The following is a 21,982-nucleotide window of genomic DNA, read 5'->3' as shown; positions in this document are numbered from 1 at the left end:
AAGGAGAAAATACTCAGCAATGCTGTTGACTTATGAATTTGCACATGGTTTGTCTTAAAGCATATTAAAAACACCACATCAACATTTAAAACTTGATTTTCACCTTTAAAGTGTAACTTTCTCGATTGTAACTCAACCCGCTTTGTATTGTTACAATGCCGGTAGTTTATATGTAAATAAACAATGTTTACTTGTCCTACGTCTTACCTGGACAGAGAAATTCATGTTTATTTGTCAGCAAAAGTAATTTAAGCATTTGCATCATCCGGCGGACTTTTGACAGCTACAAGGCAACATGCTCAATGCATTATGGGTGTTGAAGTTTTCCTACCTATTTGGCAAAAGGGAACCCAACAGCCTTTTTTTCTCTGTTTTCTCTAGTCAGGTAACACATATAAAAAATTTTTTTTTCGCCTTTCTACTGTATAGAGAGCTAAGTTTTATTGAAAGCCCATTTTGCCAGCGGTGAAGTACCCCTTTAGCTTGTCTAATTTTCAACATTTGCTTCTATCTAAGGAACCAGAGGAGCATGAAGATATCAGTGATGGGATCTATATATCCAAGATAGTGGAAAACGGAGCAGCTGACAAGGCCGGACTGCATGTTCATGACAGGATCATTGAGGTTTGTCAGTGATGGGGATGAGTTGATTTTATGGGTGCAAAATGTATGTTCCAATTGCATATAGCGCAGGTCATTTGCACAGTTTGTGAAGGTTTTTCTTAGACAGGATGAAGGCCAACATGCTGGATGCAATCAAATTCAAAAGGGTCACCAAGACAACCACTAGACAGATGAAAGCCAAAGTAGATAGACATCATACCGCTAGTCTGAGCTCCTCAACTGGTGCCAATGTTTTCACAGTCTGTCTGTTAGATTTGTCAGATCTAGTCAGACTAACAATGTTGGCGCCATTGTAGGTTGATTTCACACTGGGCAGATTCCTTTAAAAGGGGTGTTAGTCTGTTCATCCAGCAGTACTGTTTCAGTTATTCACATCTAACAGGAACAAAATGTTTCATCTAACAAAAGAGAACGTTGTCTATAAGGGCACATAACAATGACAACACAACATCAAGATTTAGTAGCTTGTAAATATCAACAAAAGAGCAAACAAAACCTCATCTCGTCATTGAATGTCTAAGAAAAAACCCACGTTTTTATCGAGTGGCCTCTTATACAAGCAGAGCAAAGCATGATGATTTCTTTCTTGACTCACTTTGTCTCATGTGGGCTCTTTGCTGTCTGTCTGACGTGATGAACATAACAATGGCAGTAGAGCCTTTTGAAATCTGTGCATCACACCAGAGTTGTTCCCCAAAGAATGCATGATACAACTGCTCGTTTCAAAGAGGATGTCAGCCATGGAGCTTTTGTGGTGGTCTCAGGGCTCCCCTTTATAAACTGAGAAGGTACAGTTTGTTCTAAATTGTCGTTTCAAATCTGTATGATGTGTTTTTCTTGACATACAAAAAGAGAAATTATAAATTATAATTATAAAAACAATTGATATGCCTTCTATGCTGTATTGCAGGTTTCCTGAAGTCACGAGATTGGATTTTCCATAAATAATACAAAGCTATTGTACGGTGCATTGAATGCTTGGAATATAGCTCACAAAGTCAAATAGACTGCTTTTATTGTGCTTTTTCTTGATAGTCATGAACATAATGAATAGTAGACTACCTCAATCGGCACTGTGTATGCATGGCTATATTAGCAGAGCTCGACCAAAGAAAAGAAAAAAGAAAAAGAAGAAAAAATCAGCTTGGGATTATAAATATATAGAGATTATAATATATAAAGAGAAAAAAAATTATATTTAGATTTATAATTTATTATTTTATATGATCATTTTACACAAATGTATCATTTTCAGACATACATTCACAAATGATGGCATACATGGCAAATGTAACGACGATACTGTGGCTGAAATGAGCGCACAACGAAGAATAAACAGGAACAGTCTTTATTTTTACTAACTAACACACAGGAGATCGCTGGAGAAGTCACATAAACACAACCACAATACCTAACAATTATACAAAGGAAACTACGGCAGGCCACACACTTGAAGACTTTAAGCACGATTTGCAACCCCCAACGATCTAGGGGGTGTGGCCCGATTCTAGGCTTCTTCTCGCTACCGACTTTTCGTCCAAATAAACCAATTGTGCGGTGTTATTACAATTATTTTACTGCTCACGATCGCGTCGGAGCCCACACAATCCCAAATCGTAAATATCAAACATGTTTGTTTGATATTTGCTGGCTGACATCCTCTTTGAAACGAGCAGTTGTATCATGCATTCTTTGGGGAACAACTCTGGTGTGATGCACAGATTTCAAAAGGCTCTACTGCCATTGTTATGTTCATCACGTCAGACAGACAGCAAAGAGCCCATGTGAGACAAAGTGAGTCAAGAAAGAAATCATCATGCTCTGCTCTGCTTGTGTGCATTTAGAGAATTATAATGCTAAAAATCGGTTGAAACTACCCTTATGTCTGTGGTCTCCCACAGTTTTTAAATCGATTAAGATTTGAGAATCGTCTTGTGTGTCCCAGGCCTAAAGGCTTAAATACATGGAAGAGTAATCAACTGAACAGGAACAGGTGCGTTGAACTAATTAACAACCAAGGAAACTAACTAAGGAACACAGGCAATCCAGAACAAGGAAAACAACCAAAACACAATGAAACTAAACCAAAACATGTATATTCCAAAAATGTAGCGTTGGCCTAATATGTGTATGCCTAATATGTTGAGCCCAGATTAACAATTGTTTGTTTGTTTGTTTTCTGTTTGTTTCTTTGTTTTTAGATGTGTGGTATAGCAGGAAAATCTGCATGCTGCAATGACAGTTAGATGGATTAACTTAAGGCTGTCTTGCATGTACCTAAAGACATGCTCAGGTGATTCACATACTGTAAACATGTTTGTGACGTCCTGTAAATCTGGACAAACAAACAATTGGAATGTTTTTCTCCTGAGTTAATCTGCACGGGCAGGACAACGGCAAGCACGTTATACTCCTCCCTCAGGTTTTGGGGTTACGAAAGCATTCCTCCACTGATACTTTCACTAAGCACACCGGTGTGTGGTGAAAACTATTGCGGTGAGCCAATTCAGAGGTTAAGACCACCAGCCTGGGAGGTCAGTGTCAGCAGGACAGCAATGATATTTTAGCCTTCAGTGTTTATAAAAGGTGCTTTGAACTTGCATCTCACGTCAGGGGGTCTGTTGCATCCTACAGGAAATCTAGGTTAGAATGAGGCGATCTGGATCGGACGGGGTTTGGAAGAAATAGGAAATATGTTTGAAGGGAACTTGATTTTTTATCTTTTTCTCTGAAGAAAATAGTCATTCTCAGGCTTGTCTTTGAACTTGACAGACCTTAAAATGTGAAAGAGATTCTCAAGAAAATCACTCATGTGCCTGTCATGTGCCAGAAAAGTCATCATCAGAGAGAGCCCGTCGTACCGAAAGGAGACTGTCCTTTTTATGCGATTGTCTAATGTCCGTTTATGACCAAGGTCCATCTCATTTGAGAAACAGTGTTGAGAGCGAATTCTTTGATCTCGGTGTGCCGTGTTTATGCGAGTTAAACCCTGACACCGCCTTTCTCGACTTCAGATCTCCAAATGCTGCTTAGAATAATCGCAACACGTGGTGAATTAGATTAAAGGTACAGGAAAAAACATCAGAAAGGATCATGGAAAGATTAGAGGAATGAGGAAACAGGGCTCTGACAATAGTCACTGTGCCGAACGGAAGCTCAGTGAATGAAGGTAATGCAAACTGTGTTTGGCCTTGGGAATGAAAGCTGTGCTGTTGTATAGACAGTATGTTACATAGTACAGCTGCAGTTATTTCGTATGAGTGGTGGTGTATATTTTTAAATAAAAATGAGTGAATTAACATTTTCGTCAGTATGCTTGTTGATGATATTGAGTAAGTATCATGTATCTGGTGGTTGTGATAAGATAGTAATGACAGAATACTGTATTAACTGTGTGTGGCTGCATCTGATGTTTTATGGCAGAACAATTCAAAGTATGGACATACCATAGTCATGATGATTGTGAAATGTTCTTCATATTTAAATGCAATAAATGTGCTGTAATTATAGTTTAATTATAATTATAGTATATTATATATTATATATAGTATATAATTATAGTAATTATAGTAACTAATGTGTGTGAAACTAATGAGATTAAATTGAGGAATGTGTGGACATGTACAGCTCCACATAGCTGTAGCAAAAGATGGTATTATTATACCATATTATACCATTACCATTATAATTTGAATATTAGACTAAAATAAACAAACAGCAGTGCATTGGTTTATTCCAAACACATATATTAGAGTGATGTCATTAATCACAGGGATGTTAAATGCAGATGTTGTGTGGTCCTGTTGGGCCGTATGAGGACATGCGATAGCTTTGCCCTATTTCAGACTCTCTTCTGTCTACTGTTGAGGGCAGTTATTTTAAAGTCACCATGAAATTAAAATTGGCAATTCTTGTTTGTTTTTTGGAATTCTGCAGTATTTAGCCTACTATTAATGATTTATCCGTGCACATCATTATTGATTTTTAAATTCACATATCCTCGGAATCTGTAATCAAAATAACTTCCCCTCCCTCTTGCAGCTCATCTCTTCTCCTCTCATGACGTGTTTACTGGTGTGAGGGCGGGACAACCTGTCACTCACATGAGATCCACCAATAGCAAACCAACACCGTCCAATCAATTCCCCATAGACAAAATCAAGTCCCGACCTATATTTTTTCTTGTTCAAGAAGCCGTTTCAGATATACTGAACAACAAGGGCTTTCGCACCGGAGGAACGTTTTCATAGTTCCTAGAACTATTGATGCTTTTTAGTGTGTTTGGACCGCACTAGGAACTAGGAACGGTTTTAGTGAAAAAAGACTAAATTCGCTTCTACTTCAGAGTAGGGTCTAACCCAGAACGATAGGAAAAACCAGTGACGCAATTGTACGTTGATTGGCCGAACGCATGTGAAACAGCAGCACGTGCTATTTTAAAAATTCTGTGTAAACACTCGGATTATAGCCTATATATTTAGTTTAGAATTTAGTTCTCGGCATACCGCCATGGTGACTAGTTCCTATAACTGACTTCTTATAACTACCCAGTGCAAAAGCCCCTAATAGGGAAGAAACAGCAATCGCAAATTCAATTTAATGCTGACTTTAACACAAGTATTTAGACTGTGTTCGAACTCAAGAAGTTTGGTACTTTAGAGTCTGAATTGTGTGACTTGACTATTATTATACAACCTACTTAATTAACCATACACAAACATGGTAAAAAGGTTTTTAAAAAGTACATTTTGTGATTGGTTATGTTACCATTGTTGGTTGTACCTTGCGGTACGATTAGATGTAGGCAGAGTGCAAATGAATGAAACCAAGTGGAAGAGTCTCGAGATGCAGATTCAGAATATCATTTTTTATTGTATTGTATTTTTGTAGAGTCCTTGGATGGTAATGAGTGCACTTTTGTCAAGGAAATTTGATGCTAATATTTTATTATTTTAGCATTCTGATATCTGCATAGGAAATATTCACATCTCAAGTAAAAGTAGAGTTATGTTTTTAGCTGTGGTGTAATGGCAGAATGTATTTTTACTGTGACTTCTAAACTCATTGCATCCAAGTGCAGATCTCACCACACCTGACATTTAGAGCAGATCATGAACGCAGTCATGTGGTGCATTGTTGTTCTGTCATAAACGCTTAAGACCAGATGTGTATTGACTGTTTACCTACGTCATAAAACATTCAGATGGAATGAAGATCAGAATTGACATAAGATGATTAATGTTTGTGGTATGGTAATGGTAAACAAATATAAACAAAACCAGCGAGATTAGTTTTACCATCGGTCAGCATTCACGTGATCCAATAAATGTCTTCCATGCAGATTTATTAACATTCCTTTGGTAATTCATCATCAAATGATGCATGTGTTGTTTTGTTCTGTCATGTGTAAGAGATACTCTGATGTACATATTATGTGTCACTGGACACATGTACTCAGAGTTTTAGTAGTCACATTTAATGCCAGAGTGAATTCTCTAATTTGAGGTTCTTAACCTTTCTTGGGCCTTTTGTGTTCATCTAAGACCCACAATTAAAAAAACATGTATCTATATCTATATAAATCTATATATTTACTGTTATTCTTTCACAGACATAACAAAGTGACAAATGTTTTTTTTTATTTTTTTATTTTTTATTTTTTGATTAATAATAGCAGTAATAATAGTTGGCGGAAGCTATGGAAGATATTAAGTAAAAAAAAAATGGCCAAAAAAAATTTGTCAAGAAAATCAAAGCACACTTTTGTGAACAAAGTATATAATTGCATTTTATTCGAATGTCTTAACCCAATACTTTGAGAAACATTGCCCTAGATTATTGTTCTGTATGTGTATAAAATACATTTGGATGATTCACATAATGTTAAACATAACCACTGCAAAACTTTATACCTAGATACTAAAAAATTTTATGGTGTGATGGTTATTTTAGACATGCGTTTATAGGGCCAGAACTGTGGGCTTGGCAAGTTCACTTTGAAAAGTCTGGCACAGAGAAGCTCTTGTGCTTCACAGATTTGACTGCTTGTGCAAAAAAAAAGTAAAAACTATTTTTGACTAAAAAGCTTCATACTGTAGTGTATTGGGCAGCCAGCCATTAATTTGCATTAGTGTGTGTGTGTGTGTGTGTGTGTGTGTGTGTCTGTGCATGAGTTCAAATGTCACATGCCTTCCTTGCTTCTGGTTGGACTACTCAAGTATATTAAGGCATTGCTATTAATCATATAATCCTATTTTAAGTCATTTAGTCTTTGCTTTATAAATAATGTTGCCAAGGATACAACAATCCAAGTGTGTCAGTAAGGTGTCACTGATTGCACAAACAGAAAGGAATCAGGGTTCAGTGTTCAGAAAATTCCTTTGAAATTTCGTGATTTTAAACAGATTTGTGTTTAAATATCCATTATTTAAATTTCATTTCATTTTTTAGCATGTTATTATACAACATATGGGATAGTTCCAGAAATTATGTTAGATGACATATATTAGATGATATAAATAGAACTATAGAATTATGAACTATGGAACAAATTATATGTGTGTGTGTGTGTGTATATATATGTATGAACATCTCTTGTTATAGACCAGGATAAGCTGAATTTTTTTTGTAATTTATTTAAATTAATTTTATATATATATATATAAAATTAATTTAAATAAATTACAAAAAAAAATTCAGCTTATCCTGGTCTATAACAAGAGATGTTCACGGTTTAGCATTTTTCCTCATATGAATAGTAACAAAAGCTTTGAGTGCATTATGAAAGGTGACTGCAATAAATCTGTTTTCTTTGGATAAATAGAGGTATGAACAGTTGTGAATGGCCCCTGTATAGATCATCCATTTACAGGTTGCAGTGGCCCAACCCGGGACAGCAGTTTAAAAGTAGCCCAATTCCGCCTGAAAACCGTGGCAAACCTGAAAGGAAGTACCTTCTTTTGAATTCTGTGAATGTGTGCTATTTTTTATAGGAGCACTGAACGGAAAGGCACATCTTTGCAAAGCAAACCATTACAGCGCTTCTCTTCAAGTCATTTCAAGTAATAAAGCCACGTTTTCATGGCTTAATAAAAACATGCAGTACCTCCTTTCCTTCTTACAGCTTGTAAGGTCATCTTATATAAATAGCCAGAAAACAGACCAGACCTGTTTAACTACAGTATTATCTGAATTCACCAGTGTTAACAAATTATGTCTAGAGCATAATGCACACTCTGGCTGTGCATGTGTTAGATGTACATTAAAGGAGTGAAAATTCATCATTTACTATCCACCATGTTGTTCCAAACTGTTTTTATCTGTCATTAAACGTGATGGTCAAATCAAAAGCGATGTGAATCTCCTGAGCCACAAACATTTTAGCTTGCTTCTACAAGTCTTTGAGCTCTTTTATTGAGGAAACTGCAGTGATTTGTATGTATATGTACATATTTGGAGTTTTGCACATTCTACTCAGTATAATGTGATGTCTGAATATAAAATTGTAAAATAAATTTGGACCAATCACCCCAAAAATGATTTTTTTTTAAAACTATCCCTTTAACGGAAAATATTCAGTGAGGTTATATATATTTTCCTTTTCTTTTTGTCATCCCAAACTGCTGCTTTTCATTTGCTGGTGAAATTATTTCCCTTTAACAGAAGTAGAATTAGCATTTGAAATGTTGCTGTGATAAAGCAGACAGACAATTGCAAAGAGCAGAATGTTATAACACCTCAGTTTGTTTTGGCGTCTGTTGGGTTTGTACTAAGGGTCAGCTGTCGGTGTTTGAACAGTTGTTGTTGTTTTATTTCATAAGCTCCATGTTTCATTTCCAAAAATATCCATGCTTAATTCTGCAAGGAAGCTATGTAGCATTAGCATACTCCATGTAAAAGCCGCTCGACTCCTGCCCCCAGAAGTTTGATGGGTTTATTTGTGGTTGTTATTGTACAAGTTGTCCTAAATGTGCACAACGAGGTGTCGGTGTGGCAAGTGCTTTCATGTCAAGATGTTGAAAACAGGTTTACTGGCTCGTCTTCTGTGGAAATCCTGAGTGAGTGTGGTGCGACTGTGTAATTATAAAAATGTTGTTGATGTGACGAGAGAGTATCTTATGGTGGTGAGGGCGAAAGTGATTGTGGAGAGTGTGGCTCCTTTGCAAGCAATAATAGTCACTATTTGAATCATGATTCATTAGGATAAAAGCAAAGTGTTACAATGATTTTACCACAGTTAAGTGTAGAGTTGCATGATTCAGGTTAAATAGAGAATCATGATTTTTTGTTTCAAACAGAGATCACGATTCTCCCACGATTCTAAACAGACAACTAAACAAAATAACATGTAATTTATTAGAGGTTCTGACAAAACGTAAATTGCTGCAGTCTATTTAAAGGGGTCATGCCCATTTTCCACAAGTTGGTATGATTCTTTAGGGTCTTCATGTAAAGTTTGTAACATAGGCTACTTTGGTTAAAATTCCTCAATGGTTGTGTAAAACAACACCCTTTTTTACCTCCTCAAAAACAGCTCTGTTCACAGCGACCCTCGGTGCATGTCTCTTTAAATGATAATGAGCAACTGCTCACCCCACCCCTCTCTTCCATGGGGGGCGTCGACGCAAGACACGTAAAGTGATGCCTTGGCAGTCAGTATACAAATGGCTGAGGGCGGAAATATGCTAATACGGGACAGTCCATCAGCGGTCATGGGCAGAGCATGAGCAATATGACATCATATTGGCCAGAAAATCCAAACGGCTTGATTATTGAGAGTGTTTAGGCTTTTTGAGGGTAAAAAAAAGAGGCGTGAATGGATTTTTTTCATTGTATGGTGGTTGTGTCCACACACTGCAAAGACACATTTATATGCAAACACCATATAAAAGTGAATTTGCATCCGATGACCCCTTTAAAATGTTTTTGAACAGTTGAACTGTTTTGAATAAAATAAAATAAATGGTTTGAATGAATGATTCAATGACTCACTCATAAATACTTCAAAAACGCTGATTAATTCAGTAATGAAACAAGTAAATGCATCTCTTGAATGAATGATTCAATGACATACATTAAGTCACTTGTCGCTACCTGTTGGTATAAAGTTACTTTGAAAAGGTGATTTGCTTGATTTTGATTGCTACTGTAGACATCAGTGTTTATATCTGAACTAAAAACTTTTATCCCAGTACTCCTGTGATAATATGAATATTTGTAACAGAAATAACGGAACTGTGTGGTTGCAAAGACTGTTTGTTTCATACCTATACTGTACATGACAACTGCTCTCTCTGCATCAGATCTGCGAACACAGATTTGAATGTTCCGGTGTGATTTTGTCAAAGATTTAATAGACGCCGATGAATCAATGTCATTTAGGAATGAGATAGCATGAATGTTTGAATCGAGATCTCAATCTTTTAACGATTAATCGTCCAGCTCTAGTTAAGAGTAAAAAGACATGGTGAAATCAGTAACTTGATGTGTTTAGATTTACATATTCAAGGTGTACATTTATTGGTTTATGCATTACCTGGGAATAAAACCCATGACCGTGGCGTTGCTTGCGCCATGAAATACTGGAATGCTACATGGTGACTGTCGTACAGCCTTGAGTTATATTGTTTGTGTAAAATGGCCAATAGCAGACACCAGTGTTCAATAAAACAAAGGCATTCATGAATAATAATAACGAAGACTTAAATAGTTCAAGCAAATTTGAATTGATAATGACTTGATCTGAAATTCCACTGAAGCACAAATACACCTGTGCGTCTGCCACTCTCTGTTCGTAGTGCTGTGTCAGAGGGATTGAACCGCTTGCAAGCAGCTGGGGTGATAGAACGCAATCGACGCCTCTGCATGGGTGTCACCAATTGATGTTACGCAGAAAAAGTCAGGTAAAATTAGGATGTGCGCTGACCTCAGAGAGCCAAATAAAGCAGTGATCGTGGACTTTTTTTACCATTGCCACACATGGATGAACTACTCTCTGTTCTAAAAGGTTCTACTGTTTTCTCTACCATCGACCTGACTAATGCTTACTACCGAGTGCTGCTGCATGAGGACAGTCGTGACCTCACTGCCTAGAACATAAACAAAATGGATGAAGTTCGCTACTCCTGTCTCGTGTGCTTTATTACTTAAAGGTGCACTAAGCGATGTTGGGTGAAGTCACTTCTTGTTGACGTTCAAAGTATTGTCAAACAAAACGGAGGCTAGCTCGACCCTCCCTCATCCCGTCCCCTCCCCTTCCCTTCCATGCTTCCTGAAACAATCATGAACCATTTAGAAAAAACAAACTGGATTTACTCACCTGTCCAGCAAAAACAGAGCCACCTGAATGTCGGATTGGAAGCCCTTCTGCCGTCTTAGTTCTCGCCACCTTTTGAACGCTTTTCCGATGTAAATTCGGGACTTTGCGCGTTCCTTCTCCTTTTCTATGGCGGCAAATCAATGCCAATAATAAACGAGCGCACAACTGATGCGGGCGCGCGCGGTAAATGACATACGCGAGAGGATAACAGATCTACACGCGAAGAAACGGGAACTCGCGAGCTCATTCAAACCCTGCGCGCGCGCATGACATCATCTCTGCACGCAATACAAGCCCTCGCGTGCGCGCATGATCATTCCCCACGCGCTCGCGCTTGATCTGCTCTCGCCTGCTGCTTTTGCTCGCTCGAACACTTTTATTTTTGGCAGTCGAGGGGCGGGACTTACTGTTTTAATAACCTCAAATGTCATTGGTTACTTTTCCCCTTTTCCAGAAGTCAGTTGCGATTGGACGCCTGTCCAATGACTCGTAATTCACTTGACTTGAGACATGAGACATCACTTCATTTGTTTTATTTATTGTGTGTAATGTGATTTAATGCATTGTTAATATAGAATAGATTCTTACCAGATACTTTATTAACAGAAAGTCTTATTGCATTGTGTTGTTAAGAGATATTTAGGCTACAGACTATGACGCATTTCCATGGTTATTAGCATTGCAAATTGACCCAAATTTGTATAAATTTTTACATTTTATATTTATAACACTGTGATTTGTGATATTGGCATTAAAATATCTAAAATAAATTGGAGAAAAATGGGAATATAAAGTCATACAGGTGAAACTCGAAAAATTAGAATAAGTTCATGTGCAAAAGTTTATTTATTTCAGTAATTCAACTTACAAGGTGAAACTAATATATAGACTTGTTACAGGCAAAGTGAGATATTTCAAGCCTTTATTTGTTATAATTTTGATGATTATGGCTTACAGTTTATGAAAACCTTTTCACAATATTCTAATTTTGAATTTGTTTCTATTTTTGAACTTTTGCACGATGTTCTAACTTTTCGAGTTTCACCTGTATTTGCTGTATATCACCACTACATTACCACTATACTCTCATTCACCACTATTTACGTTTACCCAACCAAAATTATATTGGTTCTGAGAACCTCAGAAATGTAAAACGTGTCCATTAAATAGTTGCAAATATAACAAGGGCTTTGGGTGAAAGATACATTACTTGTTTATCAATATTCAAGAGTTGTTGTGTAAGCTTTTGTTATCATCCTGTGTATTACTATTATGTCAATTTTGAGTGGTTTATTATATTTTCTATTAAATGTAAAAGGGATTCTGGCTTCTCAAGTTAAGATACAGTACACAGCATAAATGATTACACCCCTCTGAAACCCAAACAAATTCAGATTTTTTTCTTTATCTAGGGCTTTTTTTTTTTTTGAAGATATGTTATGTTCAGATGGGGTGTAATCATTTATACGGTGTACTGTACTTGCCTCATACTTTCTCTTATTAGGTTATTAGCTTACAAAAAGTTAGATGGTTAAGATCACTATATAATATTTTAATATCTAATTTGCTGGGTTTAATTTTGTTCCTCTATATTTTGTAGCAAATTCTGAAAAGGCATTTGTAAGCTAATTCATGCTGTGTACTGTATCTTAACTTTGAGAAGCCAGAACCCCTTTTGCATTTAATAGAAAACATAATTAACCACTTATATTACCTAAAAATTTATAAAAGATTTGGTCAATTTGCAATGCTAATAACCATGGAAATGCGTCATAGTCTGTAGCCTAAATATCTTTTAACGACACAATGCAATACGACTTTCTGTTAATAAAGTATCTGGTAAGAATCTATTCTATATTAACAATGCATTAAATCACATTACACACAATAAATAAAACAAATGAAGTGATGTCTCATGTCTCAAGTCAAGTGAATTACGAGTCATTGGACAGGCGTCCAATCGCAACTGACTTCTGGAAAAGGGGAAAAGTAACCAATGACATTTGAGGTTATTAAAACAGTAAGTCCCGCCCCTCGACTGCCAAAAATAAAAGTGTTCGAGCGAGCAAAAGCAGCAGGCGAGAGCAGATCAAGCGCGAGCGCGTGGGGAATGATCATGCGCGCACGCTAGGGCTTGTATTGCGTGCAGAGATGATGTCATGCGCGCGCGCAGGGTTTGAATGAGCTCGCGAGTTCCCGTTTCTTCGCGTGTAGATCTGTTATCCTCTCGCGTATGTCATTTACCGCGCGCGCCCGCATCAGTTGTGCGCTCGTTTATTATTGGCATTGATTTGCCGCCATACTTTTCCCTCTTCTTTGTTCACGCGCTCTAACCCCCCAACCCCCACCCCAAAATCATTCTTGGCGGTTATTGGCTGGAACACTGTTTGTTATGTTTCGTGGTCCAGGCTGGGCCAGTTTGTTTTTCTTGCCGTTTGTGGAGCCTGGGCTGTCTACAGAGGCCGTGTTTTTTTTTACAGTGTGTTCAGGGGACAGGCAGCTAGCGGATAATTAGGAGATGTTTGCTGTATGTGACAAAAAAATGTTGGGCCTAAAACATGCGTGACATCGAGCACCTTTATTAACTCCGAACAGATACCACAACAGGCTTTGGTACACTTTTATATAAACATCCAGATGGATTAGAATAGCAGAACAGAACAGTTTATCTGACAGTCAGTGTGTGAGTCATGGTTTTCCTAAGATGTTCAAAAGAGACGAAGCTTCTCTCAGCACAGTCACGAAAGGTGACTCAGTCCTGACACTGTGTTCTTCCACAAACTGAATCATCTTTCCTCAGTTTACAGGCAGAAATCGAAGATATATGACCGCACTAAACTACAGCACACAGACACAGCTGTCCAAAGACATTATGGATCTCTACAAAGCACAGAACAGAAAAAGCTCTCTATTTCTGTAATGAATCAGTTAAATTACCAGCCATTGCTGTGAGTTTCATGACAAATGTTTTAAATTGATTCCACACTGGAGGTTCCTGCAACTAAATTATAAGTGGGATGTTTAATTTCTGCACCACTTGCATTAGCAAACGTAATTGCAGGAATAATGACTAACGCTATTGGTTGAGGAAAGTGCACATTAAATGCCACACTTCAGCTTTAGGTTGGCTGTATGCACTGCGGAAGACACTGCAGCTCTGTGATACACAACCTCGAGCAGAGATTTTCATTAGCCTGATGGAGCACTGAACCATGTGAGGGGATTATATGGACCCCAAGGAACAGCTTAATGATATCTGAGTATCAGCACACAATAGTCTAAAGGGACTTTCGACCCTTTACCGCTGCTTTTACCATGTGCTTCCTCAGTGGTTACATGCATATCAAACATACTGTATGGAGTCACTGATCTGGAAGAGGCTGAATGTTACGTTTTCTTTCCCTCGAGAACGCCATGTGTCTGGTTGCAGTCACCAAGATTACTCAGCATTCGTCATACTTTTAGTTTTCTTCCCTTTCACCAAGTGTAACATGGTATTTCCATATGTACATATGTATTTTTTTTTACCCTTTTTAGTTGAAGCATAAAGAGATGAGACAGGAAATGATGAGGGGGGACAGAATCTGTAAGCATCCCATGTTAGATCACCCACATGAGCACCAGAGTTCAGTGTGAGTCTCCAACCGCTGCTGAATCTTCAGTGACATGGCAATTTGACGTTACTCCACTTGTGAATGTGAGTTTGCAGTCTGAATGTGATAAATACACATCTTTCTGCTGATTTGTCCTTGCAGGCTGCACTCAAAAACAAACGTTCCGAACCGCCAGTGACATCTGATGCAACTGAGCCGGATCTTTTAAAGGTGCTCTAAGCGATGTCGCACGTTTTTTAGGCCAAATTGAACCCTGACCACACTGTAAAAAAACGCAGTCTCTGTAGACAGCCCAGGCTCCACAAACGGCAACAAAAACAAACTGGCCCAGCCTGGACCACGAAACATAACAAACAGTGTTCCAGCCAATAACCGACAAGAATGATTTTGGGGTGGGGGTTGGGGGGTTAGTGCACATGAAGGGGGGTGTGGGGAGTGGAGGAGAGAGAAGCATGAAGAGGGTTAGCTAGAGGAGAGATGTCCTAGACAACGACAACGACTAACGTTAAAAATGTATATTCTTGAGAATTTTGATATGGCCGACACATGACCAAAGAGACGACGTTCCGATGAACAAATAACAAAGAAGAGGGAAAAGGAGAAGGAACGCGCGAAGTCCCGAATTTACATCGGAAAAGCGTTCAAAAGGTGGCGAGAACTAAGACGGCAGAAGGGCTTCCTATCCGAAATTCAGGTCTGTTTTTGCTGGACAGGTGAGTAAATCCAGTTTGGTTTTTCTAAATGAAGTTTTATGTAACAAAGTTCGGGAGGAGCATGTTCAGGTAATCATCCAATCAGCGCAAGAAGAAGCCAGTATAAATAAAGCCTTCCCTTACCTCCTGTCTCATTTCAAATTTCTCAGCATTCCGCCACCACCCCATCACCTCACACTCGGCTGGGTCTGCTCATAGATACCTATGATCTATACATTCATAGGGGGGACTGGGGTCGGGATTCATAAGGTACTCTGGGGTCGGGCCGAATTCCGAGCTCGGAGCCCTCCCCCGGACAGCAATATTATTATTTTATAATATAATATATTATATATATTATAATATCAGCATAATATTACATCAGATTTCATTAACATGTGAACTCGTGAAATGGTTCATGACTGTTTCAGGAAGCAGGGAAGGGAGGGGGAGGGATGGGATGAGGAGGAGGGAGGGTCGAGCTAGCCGTTTTATTTGACAATACTTTGAACGTCAACAAGAAGTGACTTCACCCAACATCGCTTGGAGCACCTTTAATGAATCATTCAAGAAGACCGGTTACTGGTTTGAATTAGTCAGATGAATATTTCACTGAACTCACTCAACTCACTGATTCAGTCAGAGCGGTGAATCAATCTGAGAAAAACAAATGTGAAGAAAACTTAATATTTAATGAAAAATTTAAGTTTCTATATTCAAATATAATTATTTTACACAACCATTTAAAAGTTTAAGGGTCTATAAGGTTTTTGCAATTCTCTTCTGCTCACCAAGGGTACATTTATTTGGTCAAAAAAATCAGTTAAATCTGTAATACTGTGTGGTATTAATACAATTTAAAATAACTGTTTACTATTGTACTATATTTTAAAGGGGTGGTTGATTATGGTTTAGTAAATAGGCTTTTTTAACTTTAGTCAATTTTGTGTAATGTTGCTGTTTGAGCATAGCCTGATGTCGTCATACTCAGATTCTAGTCAGAATGTGAGTCTGATACTGCTCCATTGAGCTTTGATTATGGGGCGTGTTTCAACCGAATCAGGAAGGAAAATGCCTCTGCACTCAATTGGATAGACCTACAACCAATCAGAGCAATGGAGTAAGTTTTCATTCATGTTTCCGATCGACAAATACCTTGATCGCGGTTCTCTGTTCCTCTTTTAAAATTAATGCGCTGTTGATATCTTCTATAACAGCAGCCATATCACCCTGTAGCCAAAGACTGGTTGCCCACTGAAGCTAAGCAGGGCTGAGCCTGGTTAGTACCTGGATGGGAGACCTCCTGGGAAAAACCAGGTTGCTACTGGAAGAGGTGTTAGCTCACCCTGTGGTCTGTGTGGGTCCTAACACCCCAGTGTAGTGATGGGGACACTATACTGCCAAATGAGCACCGTCCTTCGGATGAGACGTTAAACAGAGGTCCTGACTCTCTGTGGTCATTAAAAATCCCAGGATGTCCTTTGAAAAAGAGTAGGGATGTATCCCCGGCATCCTGGCCAAATTTGCCCCTTGGCCTCTGTCCATCATGGCCTCCTAATCATCCTCATATACTGATTGGCTTCATCACTGTCTCCTCTCCACCAGTAAGCTGGTGTGTGGTGGGCGTTCTGGCGCAATATGGCTGCCGTCGCATCATCCAAGTGGATGCTGCACATTGGTGGTTGAGGAGATTCCCCCCTTCTATGTAAAGCGCTTTGAGGTCTCAGAAAAAGCGCTATATAAATGTAACAAATTATTATAACAGACGCGATGGCGGAATCTACACATAATGTTTCATAAACAAAGTTCGGCAGGAGCACGTTCACATAATCAATCCAATCAACTTGTCATCAAACACCATGTCTACCCTATCAGAATGAGAGGAAACATATATTTACTCTGTCAACTCACCTAACATTCCTTGACAGTTTCCAGCATCCCTCCACTCACTCTCGGCTTGTTCTTCCACAGCCTGGAATACGGGGGGAGTACTTTGGGTTCGGGCCGAATACCGAGCCCGGAGCCTCTCCTCGGACAGCACACCAAATATGCATTTATTCTATCTAACTTATTTGTAAGTATGAACTCGTGAAATAACAATTCTCCAGCGGCAGTCATCTTTGTTGTAAACGAATTCAACCCAAGCGCTCGTTGGTGACGTGGATGATTACGTTGCTCATCTGTCCATCATCGTATAAAGCCTGCCCTGACAATTTGATTGGTCCGAAGAATTTTTGTTCGGGCATAATAGTTCCTCAACGGATCGAGTCCAGACCAAACTTCCCGACCTAAACATTTTGTGGGCGGGGCTAAGTTCGGCTGGCATCCAGGCTAGTTTGAGCATTAACAACAACTGAAAAGTTACGACCCTCAAAGTTAAAAGCAATGGGAGATTTTTCTTTTACAGAAATCGCTTTTTAAGGACTACAACAAACGGCTGGCTACACGAGCTTCCTCCCGGGATAGTGACATCACTAACCCTAAAATTTACATAAACCCTGCCATAAAACCGCGACTTATAGATTATCATGAAAGAATATGCTAATCAATAACTAGAAGATAGTTAACTCCACATAAGCTACATAAATTCATCAACTAACCATTCAGAAATGTCCTGTTCGTTTCTACATGTTGTCACTTCTTCTTGAGTCTCTTCATCTTTGTCCAACACCGGGTGGAGCATAAAAGGCTAAACATTTTTTAAATGTTCAGTGCGTGTCTGTGTGAGGTAATCGGAGCTGTGCCTCCCTCTGTGCCGGAAGCAGCAGCTCATTTGCATTTAAAGAGACAGACAAAATAACGGTGCATTTTTGCTTACCCTCAAAAAGTGACAATTTTAACATGCTATAAAAAATATCTGTGGGGTATTTTGAGCTAAAACTTCACATACACACTCTGGGGACATCAGAGACTTATTTTACATCTTGTGAAAAGGGCATTATACCTTTCCTTTAAAATTGTAATTTATTCCTGTGATTCAAAGTAAAAAAAAATGCATCATGACTTCCATGATCCTTCAGAAATCACTCTAATATGATGTTTTGATCCTCAAGAAACATTCATTATTATTATAAATGTTGAAAACAGTTGTGCTGCTTAATATTTTTGTGGAAATCATGAAATTAGTTTTTTTGTATTCTTTGATGAATCCAAAGTTCAGAAGAACAGCATTTATTTGAAACCTTTTAAAGTCATGCTCGTTGTCACTTTTGATCAATTAAATATGGAAGCTTATTTCCACCATGGAATAAAACAATTGCGATTAATTTTGACTTTATCTCACAATTCTGACTTTTTTTCTTGCAATTACGACTTTATTTTTTGCAATTCTGACTCTTTTTCTCAGAATTGCGTGATACAAACTTGCAATATCATCCAATGCTGAGAAAAAATTTGCCTTTTAATATACCTTATAAATACCAATTACCTTTTTAATATTTATTTAGTGGTGGAAACCAGCTTCAATAATTAAATGCATCATTGCTTAATAAAAGTATTACTTTCTTTAAACAAAAATAAATCTTACTGTCATTTTTACAGCTTTGTTTCAAAAGACAAGATTTTGAAATTACAGTTTTTTTTAGCTCTTATACGTGAAAGATCAAATAAAATTTGATTCATAATATAACCATTTAATTCCTGTTAATTTTTGCAGAAATATGGTCCGAATGAATGAACACATGGTGTTCCTCAGTAACCTTTACCCTGTCTGTGACATGCCAGATTACATCACAGACCGGAGCCCACAGGCTGATCATTTTGGAGGAAAAACAAATGGCAACACCCTCCGGTTGTGCTTGTACCGCTGTTGAGCTTGCTGACATTACAGGAGCTGCTCATTTTATTGCAAGAATTTTCCTATCGAAATGCTCGTGCCAGTAATTGGAGAAGTGAGCTTTTTAATTGGCCTGCAACAAAACATTTTCACGACTTGTTTCCGCACATTACGAAACCTGAGGAACGTGGTTATTATCATCTTTGGTAATGCAGTGGATTGTTGATTACAGGGTTGGATTATTTTTATGATGATAAAAACAACATAGTTGAGGATATAGAGAACACTCTTCTTTAAAGAGAGAGAGAGAGAGACGGTTGCACTGAATGGGAGGAGGGAACAAGCTCTCACATGCGTGTGGCTTACAGACACAAACACAGACTCACGCTGCTGTTGTTGTGTCTGTAAGCTTCAGTCTCTGTAGATACTTTCTCATGATCACGTTTTTGAGCCGGTGAACCATTTGCTGATGTGTTTCCACCATGGGCTGCAGTCTCTGTACTATACAGCGGTCAGATGAGCACTACAAACTACTACAAGGCACATGTCAGGTAAAAAAACAAAAAAGAAGAAGAAAAAAAAAGCTACATTGTGTTGCAGTTGACTTGACACAGTGTCGTTTTGGTTTGTTTTTTCTTCATTAACATACTCTGGATGTCTGATTAAATTTAAATTAATTAAGAAATGTCACTCATTTTTATTGCATTAATTATAATTTGATTGAATGAGCAAATTTCAAATGCCTTTGAGGTTACGCCGGTTGTTTGCATGCTAAAAAGGTTGCAAAAGGTTATTTTGCCGAAGGAAGGAATGTGTTTTGGAGACTGTGTACATTTGACAGGGTCATGAGAGGGTCACACTCTATTGAAGAAGAGCGAGACATGTTTGAGGTCCTGTCAAAATACTTAAAGGCTGTGTGTTTATTTGTTTGTTTATGTGGTTTGGTTTATTATAGAACGGTAACATTCCCACAATCCCTGTGAAATTAGCTTCCACTGTAATTTAACCTCCAGCTGACCTCCTATATGGCTGGAACTGTGAACTATACTCTTTAGAAAAAGGCAGTGCGCAAGGGGGAACAAATGCAGTAACACTTTACTTAAAGCCTTTATGTATAATGCATTATGAAGGTATTCATAATGTACGTTATAATGCATTATAGTATTTCCAGATTCCTTGTTAAGTCTGAAATTAGTTGTTTGTAATGTGTTTTAATGCATTATACTTATTTAAAAATATGTAGCTGTAGCATAAGTATTGTATTATAACTGTGGTTACGATTTTTAATTATTCATGAGACCATATAATGCATTAAAAGGTGCATTACATGGCATAATTAATGCATTAAAAATAGTTTTGTAATGCATTATATATAAAGACTTTAAGTAAAGTGTTACCCAAAATGCAAAATGCAAATAATAATAATAAAAACAAAAAAATGTATCATAGTTATGATGACAGAATAAATAGGCTTATTAACTTAATATCACATTCAGTGCAGCCAATCGAACTCTATTATATTTTGGTGCATCACTTTGCAGAAACTAGGCAGATGCCAACATGAACAGGTTGTAAAAAACTGAAATATGAATAGTTTATGAATAATTTTTATATGGTAAGTAATTTCGGTACTGTAATGTCTGTTGTGTTGTACACTGTTAAAAATGTGTAAGTAAAACAAAGATCAGTCCCAGGCAGCCGCATAGTGTCGGCCAAGATCCGGCCCACATCTGGATTCCAGTGTTATCAAACTGCAATTCTACAAACAGAACGTGCTTTACGACAACTTTAAGAGTCGCTATAGCCAGGCAAAAGGTGTCTCGTTGAATTAACCTCAAGTATATTCAGTGACTTTTCTGCCCCGTGTGCCAAAAGGCATGAGAGAAACCGTGTGAGTGAGTGAATTTAAAGTAGTTTGTCAGCTCACACATGAATGGGCACACTGACAAAGTTCCCATGTGTGCTATTGCCACTGCAAGATTCCAGAACAGACAGCAGATTGAGTCGAGGTCCCTGAGGACATTAGCTTTGAGATTTGAGACTTACAGCGCTTTGATAAATGAAGTTCTCTCCCATTAGCTATCTGGCACATAGCCATTTCCTTGTGTGATTCAAAAGCTTTTACACACCCTGTTGGACTTCAATCAATGAATGAAATCTCACTAACTGTGTGATAATGTTAAAACTGAGCTTCCGGACATAAATATCTCGGTGTATTGCCCTTGCACATTCAGGACTGACTTTGCAATGTTTAGCCAAATGAACTGTTTTAGGTCAAGAAGTCAGTGTTTCAGATGACAACATTTGTCCTGAGTCTTTCGTTCTTGGTCACCAAATCATTAACCTGTGTCTTGCAGGTTGTTCGCAACTCTAACAACCTTATGGTGTCTTATAGTTTCTATACGCTTTTCTCATTCCAGTCAGCTAGTTTAATAATTGAAAAATCAATATTTATATGGCTATTAAATTAATTCATTGAGTTGAATGGACAGCATTAGACTTGCTTTGTCTTTCCGTACCATACACCTGCTTGAATTCCCTTACCAAAAAAAGAAAAAGTATACTTCAAGTTCATTTTATTAAATATACTTAAGAAAGCTCAAGTAAATGTTTAAGTATACTTTATGTAGTAAGTATACTAATACCAATGTACTAGTAGTATACTTGTAAGTGTACTATTTCAATACTACTTGGGAATAAATTGGCCCACTTTTTAGTGTATAAATTATACTTTAAGTGTAACAGTAGTAAACTTTGAGTACACAACTAGTTTACAACTAGTTTTATACTACAAGTATATTTGTAAGTTTTCTTTAAGTGAACTTAACATCATACTTATAGTTTAATATTAATATTTTATTTTTGCACTTTAAGTATACTACTATGTTCCTTTTTAGTTACAAATTTTTATACTTGAAATATACCTGTACTTAACTTTCCCCGCAACCATTTTTTTAAA

At 37.7% G+C, this 21,982-nt stretch overlaps 1 protein-coding gene across 1 annotated transcript in view; it reads left to right on the top strand.

Moving 5' to 3' along the window:
* The window catches only part of pdzrn3a (PDZ domain containing RING finger 3a), a 32,349-nt gene that overhangs the window by 5,730 nt on the left and 4,637 nt on the right, over window positions 1-21,982 (top strand). The window contains exon 3 of the mRNA XM_082144521.1: window positions 517-624. Coding sequence (XP_082000647.1) covers window positions 517-624 — 108 coding nt within the window. The remainder of the gene's footprint in view (window positions 1-516; window positions 625-21,982) is intronic.

Source organism: Leuciscus leuciscus, assembly GCF_965113295.1.
Source record: "Leuciscus leuciscus genome assembly, chromosome: 18".
In the NCBI taxonomy this organism is placed as follows: Eukaryota; Metazoa; Chordata; class Actinopteri; order Cypriniformes; family Leuciscidae; genus Leuciscus; species Leuciscus leuciscus.
Note: the sequence above shows the minus strand (reverse complement) of the source record. Positions and strands in the feature narration are given on the sequence as shown.